The sequence below is a fragment of the Lycorma delicatula genome, chromosome 11 (genome assembly GCF_047948215.1).
Source record: "Lycorma delicatula isolate Av1 chromosome 11, ASM4794821v1, whole genome shotgun sequence".
NCBI lineage: Eukaryota > Metazoa > Arthropoda > Insecta > Hemiptera > Fulgoridae > Lycorma > Lycorma delicatula.
Genome location: NC_134465.1, coordinates 57,993,401 through 58,015,823, shown reverse-complemented (window position 1 = coordinate 58,015,823; position 22,423 = coordinate 57,993,401). Strand labels below are relative to the sequence as shown.

At 28.0% G+C, this 22,423-nt stretch overlaps 1 protein-coding gene across 2 annotated transcripts; it reads right to left on the bottom strand.

Moving 5' to 3' along the window:
* Positions 1-1,088: 1,088 nt before the first annotated feature.
* On the bottom strand, positions 1,089-21,892 carry LOC142332631 (uncharacterized). 2 transcript variants are annotated; one of them, XM_075379189.1, is made up of 6 exons: positions 21,874-21,892; positions 11,267-11,442; positions 8,077-8,121; positions 4,890-4,943; positions 3,154-3,453; positions 1,089-1,213 (listed from the first exon to the last, which is right to left on the bottom strand). In XM_075379189.1, exons 1-6 carry the CDS (start codon positions 21,875-21,877, stop codon positions 1,205-1,207), a joined length of 588 nt encoding a protein of 195 aa, XP_075235304.1. In that variant the 5' UTR covers positions 21,878-21,892; the 3' UTR covers positions 1,089-1,204. The 2 variants fall into 2 exon arrangements, with proteins under 2 accessions (XP_075235304.1, XP_075235303.1); XM_075379188.1 differs by lacking the exon at positions 21,874-21,892 and adding an exon at positions 11,545-11,572.
* Positions 21,893-22,423: the final 531 nt, after the last annotated feature.

Genomic DNA, 22,423 nt, shown 5'->3' with positions numbered 1-22,423 from the left:
TAAGATAAATTATAAATATAAAAAAATTAATTGTAAGATAAAAATAGATGTGTTATTAATTATTTAATTAATAAGTCCTTATTAATTATTTAATTACAAAAACATGAAATAATGTTAAGATAAATATATTATGTAGAAAAAATTGCTGCAAAATTATTCACAATTCAGAACAACTGAAAATTATTTTGTGTTTTTAATTATTTTTGTGCACATATTCATCTATACGCTAAATGAGATGCAGATAGATTGTGGTTTTCTTGTTTTAATTAATATTTGTATTGAAATGTATTGAATTGTATGAAAACAGTTCTGTTGTCTGATTTGAAAAAAATTGTTTACTCAAATTGTTTACTTAAATTTTACTTTATATGATCCAAGCAATTTCTTAAATTCGTAGCATTGGCTTTTTTGCTAAATACCATTGCTTATAAAATTTTGTTAGTACTTATAATTTAACCTTTTTGGAAATTTTATAAAATTAAATAGCTATGTTAGTTACAATTTAATATGTAATTTTTTGTTTGTACTGATGGATAACCTAAAATCATCCATCCTGAGTACGATCATCTGGGAGGTTCAGATTTTTGAAGCAGTATAGTTGCAGCACACTACAGATCATTTTGCAGTGACCAACTTAATGTAATGCTTAATATACTTGATGCTTAATAAAATGTTTAATGTAATGGAGCTTAATATACGGGTTTGAATACTAGATCATGGATAATGGTGTTCTTTAGTAGTTGGGTTTCAATTAACCACATATCTCAGAAATGTGACAAAACTTTTCACTTCACTTTCACTCACATGTATCATCCTCTGAAGTAATGCCTGACAGTGATTCCCAGAGGTTAAACTGGGGGAAAAAAGCTTAATCTAATGCGAAAACAGAATTGCTTTTCTTCCAAAAATCATAGAGCCATCCAAGAATCAAGGATTCTTAAAAAGACCTTCCCTCAATTCCAGAATTATATGGCATCTATAAGCATCAAAGACAATTACACATTTTTCAGCTTATTCCAGATTGGAGATTAACTTTAAAAATTGTCACCATTACAAGAAATAAATTTTAAGAAGAAAATAACAAATAATTATTCATGAAATATGTTTTATTTAATGATAGAATTTATAAGCAACACAAAATACATAGAGATGGAATTTATGTCAAAAATTAAGGAAAATTAATCTTCTCTAAGATTTACTTAGTTTAACATACCTGTAACAAAGTGAAATAACAAAATAATTAATTAAAACAGTTTACAAATATAATTAAATTAAATATTTATTAAAATAAAAAAACAACAGAAAAATAAAAGCATAAAGGAATAATTACAATTTTCTATATTAAAAAATATTCTTAAAATCACAAATTCATTTCATAAAAGCAATCAGAACACGAATCACCATTAAATAAAAGTTATTCAAAATTTCAAGCAACATCAATTTTTATGTTATGCATACTATTAATGAAAGATAGTAATTTTGTTGAACAAATTACTAAATTTCAATGATAATCATTAATAAAAGAGTACAGAAAATAAATAAAATAAATAAACTATTATTTTCATTATTTCAATGAGAGTTTATAAAATAAAATTAACTACTTCTTTTTCCTCAATTTAAAAGTTGCTTAGTCACAATTCTTCTTCACTCTTTATGACTATCAGTCAATTTCTTGTTTCTTCATATGAATATCCTCCTATATCTTTTTTAATTTGTTGCACTCATTTTGTCCTCCATTTATCTCTTTCTCTCTTAATTTCCAACTTTCTTTTTAGTTTGTTTATCGTGAATTTATCATGTTTGTTTTTATATATATGATAAGCGATAAACCATAATGGTTGTAGGCAACCTAATATAAGATTATGTTACTCCTAAAAATGGCACAACCATTGAAAAGAATGTTAAGCATAATTTGTCAGGATATTAAAGATAGCAAGTGGGTTCCCATTACTTTCTTTACTGATCTTAACATTATTATGTGTCAGCATGTCTAGGCCATTAAAATGCAGATGATTTTTAGCTTACACTGGTTTCTTTACTTTGTTTACCTCAAGGACTGGTTATGTAATGAACAGCATTACTCCAAGAGAAAAATACCCTCATTAGTGCTGCTTATTCAGTTGTAGGTTCACTTCAAAAATATGCTGTTTGTTAAAAGTAGTATCATTTTAAAGCATTAGGTATCTGCTGAGAGGTGTTAAATGAGTAACTGCACTGGCAAAATATGTCCCAAAGAAAATATCTAGCGTGCCAAATCAAATCATCTTTTAAAAATATTAAAGTCAACGATAACTGTTCTCCAAGGTGGAGTGAGGAAAGCTATCATCTTTGTTTTTCATTGCCAACAAAAACATTATAATTAATAACTACTCTTTCTTACTCCTTAGTAATGGCTAAATGACACACATGCTTGAGTATGAAACATCAAAACATCTGTCTCTCTTTTATTTTTATTTCATGTTCTTTAATATTATTTGCTCTTTTCTAGTAATTTTTTTTGTCAAGTTTAAAACAAATTCTGCTTTTTATATGCACATCAGGTTTTGATAAAGAAAAATAGTTTTTACAACACAAAAATTATATAGCAAAAAGTTAAGGTTAGATTCATCCATATAGTTATTTTATGGTTATAGGATAAGTTATATTACTCTACACAGAGTAAGAGAATTAAATTCGAATATAATTAAAATAATAGAAAGAATAAACAATATCAAGTAATATCCTTATAATCGATTAGTTATGTAATTGCAGCACATGTTGTATCTTAGAGTACCATCCTGGAAATTGAAGGGAATGAAGTAAGGTAAAACACTAATAGTAAAGACACATTTATTGAATGGTTACTTTTCATCATCAGAGTTAAGAATTCTGGTACTTGGCAGTTCACTACATCCTTTTAGCCATGTGGATTTAGTAGCTGCCGACATTATTAGTCAGTATACTTAAAAAAAAAAAACTGTTTGTCTTTCAGTGACTAACAATATGCTGATGGAAAAAGTAGTTGCTGTTATTGGAGACTTGAAATATAAGTATCTAGACATACCTAATTCTGCATTCAATATATATATATTGTGTGTATGTGTGTGTGTTTTATTGAGAATTTGCTTAATAATATTTAAATAAAAAATGAATTAATCTTTCTTTACAACTTACCACTGGTGGGGGAACAATTGGTGAGTAGGGTGGTAAGTAAGGTGGGAGAATAGATGGTGGAAAAAATGGTGAAGGATAGAATGGATTGAATCTATTAAAAGGAGAGAATGGGGATAGTGGAGAAAATGGGGAAAGTGGAGAAAAAGGAGGAAGTGGAGAAAATGGGGGAACTAGGGAGAATGGAGAAAGTGGAGAAAATGGAGGGATTGGAGAAAATGGGGAGAATGGAGAAAGTGGTGGATAAAATGGAGAAACTGGGGGATATGGGTAGTATGATGAACCTATTGAAGATACTCCAACCTGAAAAAATTAAAATTAAAAAAATATTTAAAAAACAATAATTAAATGGAAAATATTATTTTATATTTCAGGTGTAAATATGTGTAAGCAAAACAAACACATCTGTAATAATAACAACATGTTAATCATTTTTTTTAAGCTCCTTCAAAGCAAAAAAAGATATTTTAAAACCATAAAAAGACCATTTAACAAATATAGGTATAAATGAAGATATTAAAAGCATAAAAAATAAACAACTTTAAATAAGTTAATAGTAAATGTCAAAAACTGGAATTTTTAGTTAACAGTTATTAATACATTAACAATTATATTGATACTGATTTCAAAAGAATTGAAAGCTCAAGGAGTGCTCCAATCAGTAGATGAATAATAAGTGAACACCTTTTATTCATTTATCATGATAAAATTCGATTAAGTTTTTTGTAAGAAAAATTAAAAGGTATTTCATTAAAATATTTAAGAATAATAACTGATAAAAGATAATTTAGAAAAAAGAATCAAAGAAAAAATAATTCATCAACAAAAAGAAATAGAAAAAACTAATTAAAATCAAGAGTTACAAGAAAAATAAATAAGATTTAGCACTTCAGATATGTCAGCATTAATATGTATGAAACACACAGATTGTTTTAAAGGCTAAAGATTTTAAGACTGCTCAGATTCTATTCTGAATTTTCTATTAATATTTTTTGTTAAGAAAATGTTTACTTCACCTTATTAGTGAACAATGGGTGAACTAGGAAAGGTTTAGTGGCTTGAAAGTCCATATTTATAAAGATTTGCAATTACCAGTGTGTATAAATATATATTTCTCTCCATTTAGTATCACATAACAAGAATCTCTTAATTTTTAAAAATCTTCTTGTAAAAAGAAATAATTACTACAAGTTGTATATGATGTAGTATTTTTGAGTTAGCTTGAAGAAAACATTAGGCAACAGCATAATGTTAATAATTACAAATGATATCAATGATTACAATACCTGCACAAGTTATTGTATATAAAATAACATTTGATTGCATTACATTACCAGCCAGAACTCATATTATACCGACAAACCAGTGGGAAGGTATTTTCCATGTGAAATTACTAACATTAATTAAAACTTTTTCTTTCACGAAGTTATTTAAAAGGTTTTAATTTTTTTAAATTATTAAATTTAAAACTTTTAATTTGTCATATAACGTTAAAAGTCTCTTTTTTATTATTAATACAGATTGTAGCAGAAACAGTTATATACATATCTGAAATAGTTATTTTGATACATACTCTGATATAATTTATTTTTATAAAGAGTATGTAGGCATACATTTTTAAAACAAATAAATTGTAAATGTGATTGTAGAAGTAAGTACTCTGTGTTCATTCATACATAAAAAAAGAAAGAAATTCATCTTAAATGTCTAAAAAATTGTTCAATACTTGAACTTATTACCGATTCAGATTTTTCCACAGTGGTACTGGAAGAACTAGATTCCTCCACAGAGACCTACACAAAGAGATAAGATCATATGATTACAAATAAAGTAGAAATAAAATAATACTGTATTTATTACATAAGCCCCACTACTGCATAAGACCTGTAGGCTACTTTTAAGATTAGTGAGAAAGAAAAAATGTTTTAAAGTATAAACTCATTTACAACTAAATACTTCAATAAATGGAAGATATGATATTAATAGAAAATAAATAACACTCAGTTTCACAGATTTATTTATTAATATTATTATAAATGGATAAAGAATTATTTAGAACTGTTAAGCTTTCTGGTTATTCACCTTCTTTTTCACTTTTGTATCCATTTTCAAATCCAGAATCAGAGTCTTCATCCTCTTTGTTTGCCCAGAGGATATCATCTTCCATCCCATCCATATTATTTGAAATTGAACACTTTTTAAAGTGTTTAATCACTAGCTCTGAAGATATATTTTCCCATGAAGTCTATATCCATTCACAAAATAGTGAGAGAGAAGGTCTTTAAATTCATCCAGTGTATGTAGATGAATCATCATTTTTGCCATCCAAGAAGAATAAAATTCTTTTAATTTTCTTTAAAAGGCTCATTAATACATACATCTAAATGTTGAAAGAGATTTGTTAATCCTTCTGGAGTAATTACTAATTACTTTTTGATAGTAAATTTTTCACATTTTCAGTAAAATCCCAGAAGTTATCAAGGACGAGCATAGATTTTGCTTTTTGCAAGGTTTTGGTCTAAGAAACCACACCATTTTCAACCATTTATTCATTAATAAGTATCCGTATATCCATTTTCATTACATCAAACAATTATTTCCTTTGGAAAATTTTCTTTGGGCAAAGTCTTCTGCTTGAAAATAGCAAAGGTGAAACTTTTGTTCCATCTGCTAAAGTGGCAATCATAACTGCATACTTTTGTTTTTCACAACTACCAGTTTGAATACGAACATTTCTTCACTAATCAAACATATAGTTGGATTCTGTGGCATTTCAAAGTATATAAGTGTTTGATCAGCACTAATTATTTGTGATAGTTTGAAATTTAATTTTTTTTACAAATGAATAACATATTGCTGAAATTCTGTAAGTTTTTTATTGTATCTATCCGGCAATTTTTGGCAAACAGTGTTCCGCCTTCTTATAATCAAACCAGATCTATACATAAATTTTTGGAACCAACCTCTGCTAGCTGTAAAATTCTCAACATTACTTGCTAAAATTATTTGTTTAGCCTTTATACACATCGCTATAGATACTGTAACACATATTTCCCTTTTTTCTTTAATAAATAAAGGTAGTTCTTGCTCTAACTAAGGGAATTTTCCAGATTTCAGTTCACAAACAATAGTCTTTTTGAAGAAGTGCGAAGCAATAAATCCTTTTTCTTTCGCTAATCTTGAATGCATGACTCATTGATGTCATATTTTTTACCAGATGCTTGGTTACTGATAATTTTGTAGTACCATGAAAGATTTTTTAATTTGAAAATAATTACTAAGATAATTACTAATTACTAATTCAGGATAACTATACAAAATGTTCTTACAGTCATCTGATGCATTTTTATGCACAGTAATTCAACAATTTTTCTTTTTTATTCAATGAAACTTCTTTAAGAAAACACACCACATAGGATATTCCTGAATCTACTTACAAGAAAAACAAAAGTATTAGACCTGGGTCTGAATAAAAATTTAGGAGTGTAGAGCAATAATATAGACTACTACATAGCATAAGATAATGTCTGGAAATTGGGAATATGTATTATTTTTTTTTACTATCTTAAGTTTCTAACAAGTTTTCTTCAATTTTCACAAGAAAATACTTTGATATCTGAATGGTATCATTATTTTATTATAATCCATTACTAAGCGGTCATAAGGCAAAAAATGAAAAAATCCTCAATTTTTTTATATAAACAAAGTTTTTTCTTTTTAAAAAAAGCCTTTCACTTAAGTGGAAAAAACAACAGGACCATCAAAAAACTTTTAGTCACAAAATAGTTCAGTATGAGTAAGGCTTGTGCAAAACTTAAAAGAATACAGATAAAAACTGGGAACCTCCTCTTTTTTTAAATCTCTTAAAAATGATTCACTATGACAGTACATAATATAAAATTACCATTTACTGACCTATCATACGGTTTTAACTGAATTGCAAATTTCAATGTTATTAATGTCAACAATCTTGAATTGGAAATCCCTTTAATATATGGTTGAATAATATTATTTAATCTGTATTCCGTCTTTTCATTTAATTTGTTATTTGGTCATATTTTATTTTTATTATTCTGTTAATAAATTTCATTTTACTCAAGTATGAAGAGATTCAATATACTGATCGATAAAAACCATACACGAACTGAAAAGTTCTCTAATGCAATTAAAAGGAAAAATCTTCAATTTTACAGCCTCCTTTATATAATGAATAATAATAAATTAACAAAGAAAATATTTGACCTCTTCGCAAATAAAAGAGGAGAACTAAAATGATTTGCAGAAACCTTTAAAGATTTAAAAGAAAAACAAATACCACAGAAAGTATTAAAAATAAGGAAAAATGATCAATAACATCAAAGTATTCCGGAACAAATCCCTTCTCAGAAAAGAGAAGCAAAACGGACACAAAAAAGAAAAAGTAAACATTCAGAAATAATGATAAAAAAATGAAAAAATGAAGAAAGTTATTTTAAAGTAACTTTAATTAAAAAGTGCTCACAATTGAGTTTGATTCAATTTTAATTTTACAGAATGTTCTATTAAAAGTTTTGCCACTTTGTGAAGAAAGGAAAAAATAAAAATGATTATAATTTAATTCAGATTAAAAGATGCATGGAAGCAGAACATGGTTTTCATTAATGTGTTATTTACTCCTTTCTCTTGCCTTCCAAACAAGATACCATCCTCATATCATTTGGGTCATGGAGTTGCTTATTGTACACAAGTTGAACAAATTGGAATGTACAAATTAGAAATAGAAAATAAAAAGTATATTATTGGTAAAAATTTTAAATTTTTCTATGACAATTTTTTTTCTTTAAATAATATTAAAAAAAGATATGTTTTGTTTTTTAAATGTTTGTGTGGTACTAATATATTATTTTATTTTGATCTATGAAGTAAAAATTATTTTGTTTTACTTACAGAGCTTCCAACTCCAAAACTTGGTGCTGGTAAAGCACTACCAATCTGAAACAAAAAAATAAATAAATATAATGATGTATACTACACTTTTTAATGCATGATTAAATACATTATTTAATACTATTATAAATACATACAAATAGAAATATATATCGAAATAATGGTAAAAATATTATTTGAAATTGCTCTTACACTGGATAACTTCTAAGCAATTGAACCTAAAATATTTGTGGTTATTATTAAATAATCGTATTTTATTTATTTATCCATTTAATTATTAATTAAATAAGCTTGGTGTTGATTCTTTTGCAGTATTTTGTTTTTTTTTAATTACCATTACTATGCCTAATGGAGATCAGGACTTGATCATTTGATTTCAGTTATTTGATTGGTTTGATAAAATTCATCCTTCCTTTCAATGGCAACCTTTTTGCAACCTAAAAATCTTAATTTCTATACCTACATCCCCAATTATCTATTTTATGTATTTAATCTCCTGCTTTACTTAATTGTATATAATTTATTCATTTTCTATTAGAATCAATTTCACTAACCCTGGATGCTTAATTTAAAATAAATTATCAATTATATTTTATTTCTATTTTCATTCAACCTCTATTTTTTGTGTAAATATTTGATTTTATGCTCTTACTGAGAGCTAATATAGAATATTTTTTTCTTATCTGTGTTCTTACATGACAAATAGGCAGTTTTGCTGTAATGATGTATAGAACATAGTTTAGGAATAAATGTCTGGAAACAAATTTACAAAAAACAGATTTTTTGCATACTATTTGAATTGTTAAAACTAATATATATTCATCTGTTCTAATAATGAAGGAACAACTTTTCTTATTTTGTAAAATTGGTTATTTATATTTGTTCAATATGAGGCCGTAATCTCCAATGAAGCAAATATACACATGGAATAAAAATGCTTTCACTAAGCTTTTCACGTGCTATATCATTTAAACAAAACTTATTCTGCCTTAAAAATGACAGACTAAACACAGTTAGGCAGTTGATGTTGTCAGACTTAGGCTAACCAGTCCTGATATAATGTCATTTATTGTACCCCAGTGATAAAATCCATCAGTTATATGGTCACAGTCCTTTTAACAATATTATACCACAAATTTCCTCTTTATAATTCTTATTAAAATCTTTTCATACTTTATTGAACATCAGATTCGTTATATTCAACTGCTACATCACAAGCTTTTATTCTTTACCTCCTTGGTTTTTCACCTTTCACTGTCAAAAAATAGCTTCATTCCATTTAAATATTTCAATGAACTTCTTTCTTATTTCTAAATTCACCTTCAATATTATCTTTATTCCTTCTAAAAATGTTTTTGATATTTTCTTTATTTAATCTATCTTCCATATCTTTATTACCTAGATAAAAAAATTTTATCTAGGTATTGTATTTTTCTCCTTTTTATATTTAGCTCCTCATTACCATACTTTTTGTTACATTTTATCTATATTTAATTTTCAAATTAAATTTCTCCCACAGTAATTAACTCATAATATTACTTTATGCTTTCTACTCAATCCTAGTTTTAATACGTTAGATATCTTCAGGACATAACAGAATTTTATATTTTTGTCCCTGGATTGTTACTTGACAACCATTTTATTTTTTTCAGTACTTTTATTGGTTTTTTCAGTTACAAATTAAACAATAAGGGACTATATCCTTAATACTCTCTTTTCTACAGTACAATTTCCTTTTCTTACCTTCTACTTTTATTGTCATTATCTGATTCTTGTATGAGTAATAAATTCTTTCATTATATTTTAAACCTACATTTGTTAAGTCTTATAACATTTTATTCAATTCAAAACTGGCAGAATTTTTTCAAGCTCTACAAAAATGTATTTTTATGTAAATGTATTCTACATAAATAAGTTTTTCTTCTATAGACCTTCTAAAATAGTTAATCTAAAAGTTAAATTTCTTCTCCTATTCCCATCTTTTATTTTTTTAAATTGGTCTTCCCTTAGCACACCTATTTATTAATCTAACCATTCTGTTCTTTTACAGATTAATCTAATTAATAATTTAGAAGCATATGATATTAAATATTTTAAGTAGGTGTGCTTAAAACTACAGATTTTATGTAGTGACAACAGATGCTCAACACAGATTTTATGTAGTAATGAGTAACATCATTTTATACATTTTATAAATATAAATTAAAATATAAAATTTTTTTTTTTTTTTCATTATTCCACTTTGTTTACTGCATGGACAACATTAGTGAACTAGATAGTCTAAACAAATACAATTTTCCAGTGATGCAAATAGAAGATTACTTTTAAATGAGGAACTACATGTTTTTGATACTTATCAAAACTTTTATATTAATAAACTTTTTGTATTGAAAAACGAACTTAGGGAAGCACACTGAATGTAATCTTACTGATAAAAAAGTGCATTAATTTTATTATGTTTTTTTTTTTTTAAAATGTACTGTTGATATGTCTTACGACTATATTATTTCAGGCATAAGTTATACTCTTGAATAATAGATATAAATATTAACATTATGTAATAAATTGAAAACATTTTTTAACATTGATTATTAACACCTCAATAAAATTTTTAGTTCTATTTATATTGGATGTCCAAATAGAAATTATTTATAAATATTAATATTTAAATACATATTTATATTATTATTTATAAATAATTAATTATTTATTTTTTTATTAGTATTTATAAATATTTTTTTCCAAATTGGATATATTTAAATATCCAAATGTAAAATAAATAAACTGACAATCAGGAAGTAATTTTCAGAAGTAAAATAAAAATTCCTATCTTAAAAAATTTGTAATTGCTTCAGTTTAAGAATTCTTCTAATGAATGCTGTTGTTAATTTTAATGGAGACATAAAAAAGAACAAAAAATCTTCAATGTATTATAAATTCTAATAACATGAGTATGCAGTATTTTATTATTTTATATTTTATTGTTTATTTTCTATATTGCAAGGATTGTACTGAATATTTTATATCTGGAAAGACATGCAGTATTCAGTAACAAACACACGTAATCAGACCAGCACTGTAAGCAATTTAACCAATCTGTACAATTTCTTTATCTATCATCGGTTATACAGTTTTCTTAAATTTAAGAAACTCTTTAATGTTAGTAGTTATTATTTATACAAAAACTTACCAAGGCAGAAGCCAAAAGGCATGAAAGAATAAGGAAAAACTTCATTTTTGGTTGGATTGTCTTCGAGTCTTCAATAGGACTTGACAGTGACGATTCAAAATCGAAATGTATTATATACTGTGTCTTAAACAATGACCTCCATTTAGATCCATTTAATATTGTTATGTTATATATACCTAAACAATACAAACAAAGATACTCAGATGTAAATATTAATGATTTCTTTTCATGTAAATACACATACATTAATCAAGAAGATATTATTCTTTTTACAATACCATGTATTTTCATAAATATCAGAATTATTGATATAAGTCATTGACTATAGTTGTCTTATCTTCATATAATTTTTTTTTAAATTTTTTATTACAGATTTAGAAATTCATAATTATTTTTTATTGTAATAATTTTCTTTATGTATCAAAGTTTAAAATATTAAATATAGAGCATAATAAAACCTTATTTATAATCATATATATATATATATATATATAATAGTTCACATTTGTTGCTACCATAAATAATGGAAAAATAAATAAAATCCATATTTTATTTAATCAGAAAAAAAAATTATTTTACTTTCCCAGCTACAGTAATATATTCTGCTATAGCACTTATAGTTATAACAGGAAGTATATAAATTGGGTAAGAAATCTAAAAAAGTTGTTTTTTTTCAAGTTTTGTCCTTTGTAACACATTAAAGAAAAGTTTAACAAAAAAATACACATTTAAATAAGTTGTAAATAATTTACAAAAAAATAAAAAAATTATTCCAGTGCTTCCAAATACAAAAAATCTAATCTTTTTGTCTATGTTTGTGTATATGTATGTTGGCCTGTATTTGGTCATAACTCTAGACCCTGTTGATAAATTTTCTTCAAAATTGATAGATAAGTACTACCATCAGGGGAAAGGAATGTATAACATTTTTACAAAATTGGAAAAAAGGAGTGGGGGTGTTTTGGTCAAAATAAAATTTCTAATATTTACTTGGGCACTAAAGCAAAAAAACCTTCCTACAAAAGGTGACTTTTTTAAATTAAAATCACAAATTACCAAAAACTTTTGTGTAATATTCATCTCCTCCGAAAAAATTACTTTATATATTTTTTTTATTTTTAGCTAAATCTTGCTTCAGAATAGGAATTTTTGGGCACCTATATTTTCTACATCAAAAGGCCTTCAAAACACTACAAAAAGTTTTTCCCTATCCCACTCCAAATGTTTGTGATAAAAAATATTTTTTTTTAATTTTTAAAAACATTTTACAAACTGAAATCCATCTGAAGTTACCCACTGCATTTAAAATGTAAAAATCTGAGTTTTTGATATTCTTTACTCTATAGTATTTCTTAAAAAAAAAAGGAAGCCAAAAATTTTCACCCCTTCCTTGAGAATTACAACTTTATTTATTTAGAATTATAGCTGTATCTTCGTATTTTTTTAAACAATTTTAAAAGGTCCTTTTATTACCACCATTTAGGGATTATCTTCGTAAAAATTAATTTTACCCTAATGGTTCCACTTGAGTATGGGATCCTCCAAAAATAAAAAAAAAATTTTCACAATTTAAAATTTTTAATGCTCAGAATGTATTTTGTTAAATATTAAAATCACCACCACCAAAAAAGCATTATACCCCCTGATGAAGAGATTCTGAATTATATTTATTATTTTTTAATTTATTTAAAATTAATTTTAGTGAATATTTAATCATTAAAAAAGTCCCCTGATTTTTTTGATTTTTTTAGGGGTATGAGACCCAAATTTTCAAAAAGTCAAAAACATATTTTATGAAATTGTGGTACTAATGAACCTCTTGGTAAGACTTAAAACGACTGAAAACTGAATTGCATAACCTGACCAGCATGGTTGGGAAATTTATAAATTTCACTCACTGCTGGCTTTTTTTAAGAATTCCCATATATTTAATAATTGTCTAGATTTTATCTTAACATAAATAATAAATAGGGATAAAGTAGTAATTAGAGATTAAACTATTTTTTTTTATTAATCATTTTTTTGGAAAAATTATAAGATTATAATTACAAAAAAAGAAATTGATTTTCACAAAATTTATTTTAAAAAATAGCAGCTGTTTAGGTACACAATGCCTTCCTCAGATTTTACAAAAGAATACAAATGATATACATGTACCAAGAACAGATATTACGTACAGAATACCAATGTATATTCTGTACGTAACAAATGAGGTAGTTACTGTGTACCGAATTAGCTGTAATTTTTTAAATAGATTTTGTGAAAATCAAAAACATTTTGTTTTTGTTATGATGGATTTTCATCAAGTAAAGGCTTCATCCATCAATTATTTCATATTTTTATAATGTAATTTTTATTACTGGTACTTAGGTGAAAAAAAAAATTATTTCCAAAAATAAAACTAATCAGGTAATAATCAAGTATAATGAATATAAATAAGCCAAATTGTGCTATCTACCTCCAAAGAGCTATTCCAAATGTCTACTGAAATAAAGATAATAATGAAAAATACTCAAAAACCATTTATAAAAGAAATCTAGAATTAGATATTCGTTTTGATTGTTAAACATTCACCATCAACATTCAATATCTTTTGAAAGTGAATGTTTAACAAATTATGTATTATATATATTTATAATACATAAATTATATATATTTTTAATAAATGAATTAAAAATGTATTTACAAAACTGAAACATAGTTAAATTTATTACAATTTTTATATTTTTTAAATTATTATATTATTTTTTTTATTTTCTCATTCATATTTGGGTGTATCTGTAGTTTTTTACATGCACATGTTGCCAGGTCAGAATTTATTGTTAATTATATTTATAATAATTTTAAAGTTTAGAAAATACACAGCTCAATTATCACCGACAATACAATTTTTGTTTTTTAACATGTGATGTGCATAAAACCAGTCTGTTTTTTAATCCTGAAATTGTAACTAAAATCAGAATTTTTCTGCCCCCTACTTTTTGAAAAATTTCAAAATTTAAATCTTAAAAATTGTTAATATTACATGGTTATACATGTATATTTTTTATGTATTCTTTAAAACATGGACTTCTCATAAAATTTGTGTAACTGTGTGGTCAGCTTAAGAGGATGGCTAAAAGACACATGGTTTTGCCATTTGTATCCCTATGATTTGGTCTAAACCAAAAGACCACTCAAATGACTGTTATTTCTGATTAACTAATATGTCTGGAATTTCTAAGAAGTCTAAACTTATACTCTATCCTTCATTGCCATCTGCACCCAGTGAATCTATTCCATTTTCCAAGATTCCTAAAACTTATTTTGTGAAAACAGTGACAAAGAAGCAGACAATCGAAGTGGAAGAAGACAATCTTAATTCAGACTTTGAATTAAAACTCAGATCTTATATGAAAAGGTGAGCTAAAAGACTTGGTAAGAAATTTAAAGTTATCAGAAAATCAACCTGAACTTTTAGGTTCAAGATTGCAGATTGAAATTTACTTAAAAGAAAAATAGAAAAAATCTCAGGCTATCAAAGTCGAAAACAAGATTTTTTTCAAAACTTTGCAGAAAAAAATTACTTAGTTTGCTGATCAAACGAAGTTATGATACAGCTTGGATAAATTCATGAATCTGAGGAGCGATGCCTTTTCATTGATTCCTCCAAGTATAACTTAAAAGCAGTTCTGCTTCATAATAGTAATAAATATCCTTCTATACAAACCTGTTATGGAATTAATATGAAAGAAACGTATGATACGAAAGCTGTTATTGAAAAAGTAAATTATAAAAGCCATAGCTGAAACGTGTGTGGAGATTTAAAAGTAATAGCTGATTTGTTTGGCATGCAGTTAGGGTATACAAAATATTGTCGTTTTATTTGTGAATTGGACAACCAAACTAGGGATTAATGTTATGTAACACTGGAAGAAACATGAGAACTTAACTCCTGGTGAAAAAAACATTATTAAACTAAAATGATAGAATGATTCTACCTACAGATCTGTAACCTACAGATAAAAAAATGCAGAAAAAGCTATCACACTTAGAGAAACATTAAAAATTTTATTTTGTATATCATTGTTGTAGTTGCTTCTTTTTTGCACTATTTGTGTTTACAATTGTCAATGACGAATTTAATTAAAAATACCTTTTGCAGCAACAAACCAAATCAAATTTTATAATAAAACGTTTTTTTTAAATTTGTTTTCATTTGTCTTTACAACCATTCTCATTGACTAATGATTGCTGATTATTATAAAAGTTCCAATCCATTTAATCTAAGGATGGTCTGAAATGTAATTGAAAATATAATGAAATAAGCTTTTAAAAATGGTAGCTTAGTTCAGTTTGTAATTGTACAAGTTTAAATTAATGAATTAATAACCTATTTTTTATGATGATAAGGATGATTTTTTTTATATATGAAAAATGCCAAGTCTCACTGGGATTTAAACAAAGATTGTTGTGGATGAAAGGTAGAGATGCTACCTCTTCATCATGAATGTAAACAGATCACTTTTATTTGGTTGAAATAACTTAAATATAGATATTTAAGCTTATTTTAATATTAACTGCTATTAAGCAAGTGATTACAGAAGTAATATGCAACATTTATATGAAATGAAAGATTCTGAAACTAAAGAGGCATAATTAATATCAAGGGAAAAGTTCAAAATGTGATTCTACTATAGATTAGTACACTGTTAATATGTGAAGGAAAATAATTTTGAATATTTTACCAAAACAAACAGGCAATATTTGAATTACTCATTACTTTAAATTGTGTTAGTAGTAGGGTAAACTATATTTTTAAAACATTTTATATGTATTTTTACCCAATTACGTCCATAGGAGGAGTAGTAATGTTTTTAACTGTTATGTATGTTTGTTTGTCCCCCTCTGTAGCCTCACACATCCAACCAATTATGACCAACTTTTGGGTATTAAAAGGTCTTTGGTCTGGAAGTAACATAGACTAACTTAAATTGTCTTATCTAGAAGAGGGATGCTACTCTGAGGGGAAAAATAAATAATTTACACTACTTTCAAATTGTAATGAGGTATTCCATAAAACAATAAAAAATAAACACCTTTTTTGTCTCTTGTGATTTTTTTCAAAAAAATTCATCATTCTTGTGATATAAGCAAAAAATATACTCAGCAAAAGGAAGCAGAAATGAATCATGGTTAGCATCTACATTCGTTACCATTCACTAACATTATCTATTTAAATAGTACAATGTTTCTAAAAAAAAAAACTTATACCAGTATCGCATCTAGATGACTAGTACATTGAATAGTAAAGTTATGGAAATAACAAAAAAGCACTAAATAAAATAGTTATTAAAAAGTAAAAAACGTGATTGTTAACTGTACACATCTACCTAAAACAGTTATGAAAAACGAAAAAAAAAATTAAACAAGTGCTTCCTTCTTTTCTTACAGGTATTTTTTCAGGATACAGTAAGTTAGCCAGTGATGTGAAATTTAATATTACTTCTACATTTTATGTTGCATTTAGGCGCCTTAACAGGTGGTTATTAAAGACGCCATCTCTTATACCTACACAAGCACCCAACTACAACATAAAATGTAGAAGTAATATTATATTTCACATTGCTAACTTACTAAATCCTGAAAATAATAATCTTTTAAACAATACATAAATATGTGTATGTCCTTTACTCCACCATTTTTATTGCTGTAGTAGTATTTTACGAGATTGAAATTGAACGCATTTTCAACAGCACTAAATACTGCAGGTTGAAATATATTCAGTCTGATTTATTTTTCAATTTCTGTAAGTTGATGTTATCATTTAAGCCCGTTCCCAGTTTACCTATCTGGTTAACGCACCCTTCACAGTTTACATTTATTCGAAGGAGTAAGCTATCTACACTAATCAAATGAAGGTTCTGACGATCTAAAGCCTTATCACAAATTAAGTGAAATGCATTTATAAGCAATTCACCTAAAACGCTTTCATTTTTTGCTCCAATGTTATGGCCACCTCTATCAAATTCTATATCTCCTTGTTTCATATAACATTTTTTTTTCTGTATTATACTCTATAATAAGGTTAAATCTAATTGAACCTGTTCTTTTAAGTGAGCCCATCAGCAGGCATTTGATATCCTCCTTTTATATTATCAAGAAAGGTAATAACATCTTGTTTATCGGTAAACAGGTTTTTGTACAAGTATGTTTCTAAGTTGTATTTTTTAGATGTTCTTGTTAGGTAATTGTATAATTTCAAGTCATACAGCTTTAATTTAGTTCATTTGCTAAGGGATATATTCAAAAGTAGTATGTGTTTAACTTCATCACTCCCACTATTACCACTGGACGAAGGCTGCAACTCACATATGGTACTGGGTCAGCTACGGTATCATAATACTATGCCTCGCCACTCGGTACTGACTCAGATGACGTCGCAGCACAGCAATGCCTCAGTAATGCACAGATTCAAGGTCAAAATGGCGTCACTACAATTTAATCGTTTCTTCACTGCCTGTACTGGTGGTGGAAAAATCTGTGCTAATTCAAAACCAGGAACGATTCCTTGTGTGCTACTACATATAACAGGTGACTTCCCTCAAACTCTCACATGCAGCCAGACATCATCTTGGGTATTTTCCTTACCTAACACAGCTTACATCTAGTTGACTGTTCTGATCTTTAAATTTGCTCTAGAACCTACACATTGTATCTAATATTAACATTTTTAGAAAAGGTATTTCAGTGATATTTTAGTATATTCCTGAGTTGATTTGTTCTGTTGAAAGAAAACACTGAAAAATCCTAGGATTGTACAACCGTGCTGCAAATGGAATGGGTATATAGAAAAAAAAATCTGTAACTTTGGATTGTTTTTGAGAATATAGAAAAAAATGAATTTATGTGGAGGAAATAACAGTATCAGGAAATGTTAAAAAAAAATTAGCCTAAAAAAAATGAAGAGATGTAGATTACTTACTGAATTTAATGTATGTTTATGAAATTAAAACACAATCCTAGATCTTTGACAACACTTTCCAGTATTTGAGAGAAAAGGTTAACAGGGAGATAGCTATACATTAAAATCATATTTTTTTTATGAAAAGGGAAGTCCCTAACTATTTTTCAATTAGGAAATATTCCACCATGTAAATTTAGATTTATAAATAGGCTTTAAGGTTTCATCAATAAGTAAAACTATTTTCTGTGAAGGTTGAATTTACACTATCCTAATCAATAGCGAACCATTTTACAGTCAAAATCTAAAAGCATACACTCAAGTAGTTTTTTTTTTTAATTTCATATCATTCAGTTATGCTAAGATCATGGCTTTTATTTGTTGAATGTTGTGTTTAACATCCAGTTTCAGTCTGGCTGTTTCTTAATCGTGTAAAACTTTCATCGAGACGATCCTAATGATCTTGACATTTGTGCTAACTCAACACCGAAATGATCCCTCGTGCGCTACCACTTTCGTGTCCCCACACTTTGTTAAATGATTTCCTTCCTGATGACACTAAGGCTGATGAGACTGTATCACCAAAGTGAATGACAAGAAATCGCTGAGTTCACATACTGAGGAACAGTCTCTTGAGATTACCAGGGAGGAGGTCAGGTAGTCTGTAGTATGGCACAACATAAAGCCCCTGGATGATTGTATTACGGTGAAACTCCTTGTTCGCTTGTTACCCTTGATTCTTGGTCCTCTGACTAGGGCTTTTAATAGGATGCTTTCTGCTGGGTATTAACCAGCATGTTGAAAGCATGGAGAATTGATATTGCTTTTTAAAGGTGGCGACAAGGACACTACTATTAATTCTTCTTATCGACCTTTGATGTTCTTCATGCAATTGGAAAGGTTTTTGAGAAGTTTTGTATCTCCGTATTATTAATAGTTTAACTACTGAGCACTTATTGATGGACAGCCAATATGGCTTCCAGCCTGGCAAGAGCATGGAGGGTGCCACATTGAAGGTGAATATAGCTTCCTCCAACGTATGTAGATATGTGTCAGATGTTTTTCTGCATATATCAGGAGCTTTTAATAACTTATGGTGGTCCTCTGCCTTGTTTCAAATGCAGAAACGTGGTTGGATATGGAATGAAACAAAGATTCTCTGAAGTTACTTTAGCCACAGAACTGTCATTTAGTCTTTGTGAAGGCAGCTCAGAAGTAGGGAAGACCCTATCCAAAGGGTGCCTGCAGGACAATGTATTGAGTCCCCTTCTTTGGATAATTGAGTTCAATTCTATGTTACGGTTGAGGTCTTATCTACTGGCTGTTGCATTATTGCTTATGTAGATGATGGGTATTAATGATTGAGGGGGACTCGCGGAACGAGATAGAATTCCAAGCTGCCTGTGCATGTGAGATTTTCAGGTTGTGGAGTCTCCAACATAAGATGATTTTTAGTTCAGGAAAAACCACGATGATGTTGTTGAAGGTTCGGCTGGCCAATTCACGCCGAGCACGGGTTTCAATGGCCGATCTTCCAATTACGTATGTTTCTGCTCAGAAATATTTGGGTGTAATCCTTGATGAGAATATTCAATTCAAGGAACACCTTCAATATATTGCCAAGAAGGCCTTTTTTGGAATTCACCGATTTATGCATCCCGACTGGAGGTTGAATTTCCCTACCATGCGTATTCTCTACAAGGGTATAAGTGAGGATATTATGTTTTATGCTGCACCTGTCTAGGCTCATCACATGATCTTTAGGTGTTATAGGGACATTCTTTTGAGAACCTAGTGTCTCTTCTGTTGGCTGTTGTCAGCGGTTACAGGACTGTCATGGGAGGCAGCCTGTATTATTTCTGGCATTAAGCCGATAGATATTCTTTCCATAGAACGTAAGGAATGTTATATTTACAAGCAATATGGTCTTCTTACTTCGGATCGTATGCGGGAAGTTGAAGACCAGAGTTTTACATTTTGGCAGGTCAGGTGGGATGACACTCCTGTTGGTCATTACACGCACAGCATATTTCCAATTGTGTCTGATTTGTGCGTGGTTATGTGGATTCTCCAATCCGTATATTAAGCAATTCCTTTCCGGTCATGGTGCTTTTCAGGAGAGATTGCCTCGGTTTCGTTTAGTAGATTCAGATCTATGGCCGGATTACAAGGTTGATGACACAGTGGACCATGTCCTCCATGTCTGTCCCCGGTACGAGGCTGAACGTACCAAAGTAGTTAGAGAACTTGAGAGAGTGAACCCCATTCTGGATCTCTGACTTAATTGGAAGGTCCGTGGAGAATGGTCGATAGTGGCTGGTTTCCTCCATTTCCTTGCATTACGTCGATTGGCTGAAGGTGTTTAAACAGAGTAGGATCCCGGGTGGCTACGGTTTCGACCGAGACATTTTATTGGCCGGGGTAGGCATTTGGCAACGAGCCTCAGTTAATTCAAAAGCAGTAATTGTTGTTGAAGTCAGGTGGCGGAGCTGCTGTCAGTGTTGGAGGGGGGGGACTGCGCTACTGAGGGCATGGTTGTCCATGTAGTCGTGAAGTGTGGCACTGTCTTGCCGAGGACGGTTTTCAGGTATGATGTATATAGTGAGTGATGGGATGTAGTTCTGAATTTCGTTGTTATGTGTAACACATTTTGAACGGTATAAGTTTACCATTGTATTGACTCATTATTTAGTTGATGGTTGAAACATTTACAGTCACAAGCGTTGGTATTAAAATTGGATTAGGTGCGGGGTTCGTGCTTCCGTGAACTCGGTTAGCTAGTTCAGAGGGTGATATGGGAGAATGGCATAGTATATTTGTTTTTTATCTAAAATGTTCCATATTCAAATTCTAGTCAAGCTCAGGGAGTTTTCATGTTTGAAAATAATTTCCATACAACATTTCATCTGATAAGTTGATATCAGTTAAAAGAAGGACAACTATAAAAATCACACGTACTTCAGAAACTGATGAAAAGCAAGTGTAAAAAATAAAAAAAAATTTAGGGAAGCCAATTAAGATTAATATCATTGAAAATGAAACTCAAAATTTTAAAAATTAATAAAAAAGATAAAATAACTAAGTTAACTGATATAACTAGTATTTTTCAAATACTATAAAATTTCCAGTCCTTATTCTCATGCATAAGTTTTGAAAATGATGTAACTTTTGTTAATGTAATGCATTAATCATCAAACAAAATAAAAAACTTTTTAAATAATTCGGTATTTTTTAAAAATAAAAAAGTGAAATGAGTAATTATGACCATACATAATTTATTTAAACTTGAGAAAACATTTAAAAAGTCATATACTTAAGCTGTATATTTTATTACTTTGTTCATGCTAGATTGTCTATTGAAAAGTGAAATGGAAGCTGATGATATTAATCTATACATTTTCTAAACAATTACAGTAATTATAAATATTATATATTACTCTGAAAGAATTTAACTGATAACAAACATATGAAGCAAATAACATTAGCACAGTACATTATATATGATGATTATCCTTTTATTCATTTCAGAGAAGTTCAATACAGTATGTGCACAAATAAAAGTTAATACGTAGTATGTACTTATTTCAGATGTCTGTAATTTACTATCATTGAGCACTGAACAAAACATAGTAAATTTAAAAAAATTTGTTTAAAATTTACTTACACATTCTTTGTTACTACTACATAAAGTTCTAATATAACATTGGCTTCTTCTGTAACCTTACATCATACCATCTCACTCAAACCTTTCTTTATATCATATACTCAATATTTTTCTCTGTACATCTATTTTTTTTCACTTGCAATTTTTTTTTTTCTAAACTACTACACTGTACTTTATCACATGATTATGTACATTATACAGCACTGCTACAAAGATTCAAATGAGAAGTTGTCAGCAAATTCCATGATGATGTTGCTGAAATAAGTAAACTTAAAATATTTGAAATCCATAAGACAAATATACTTGAACTTTTCCTTGGTTTTGGTAGAAAATTTCTACATTACCATCGATGTTATTTTCAATCTAAATAAACATAAAGTTTGTAATGAAAGTAATGCAACAACGGATATATAGTTTTTTTATTAAATAAATAAGTCATTCAAATTGCTTCTATTTTAGAAACATTTTCTTTATACAAAAATTCTGCTAATGATATGTTTATATATGTCATTGAATACAATTCCAAATTCATCCTTGAGCACTGCTTTAC

What these genes read in the sequence shown, in the direction of transcription:
- LOC142332631 (XM_075379188.1), bottom strand. An exon ending in GTTTTGGAGTTGGAAGCTCT is followed by an intron (nt 4,944 to 8,076) that starts GTAAGTAAAACA and finishes CTCTTTGTGTAG; the next exon opens with GTCTCTGTGGAGGAATCTAG. An exon ending in CTGTGGAAAAATCTGAATCG is followed by an intron (nt 3,454 to 4,889) that starts GTAATAAGTTCA and finishes TAATTTTTTCAG; the next exon opens with GTTGGAGTATCTTCAATAGG.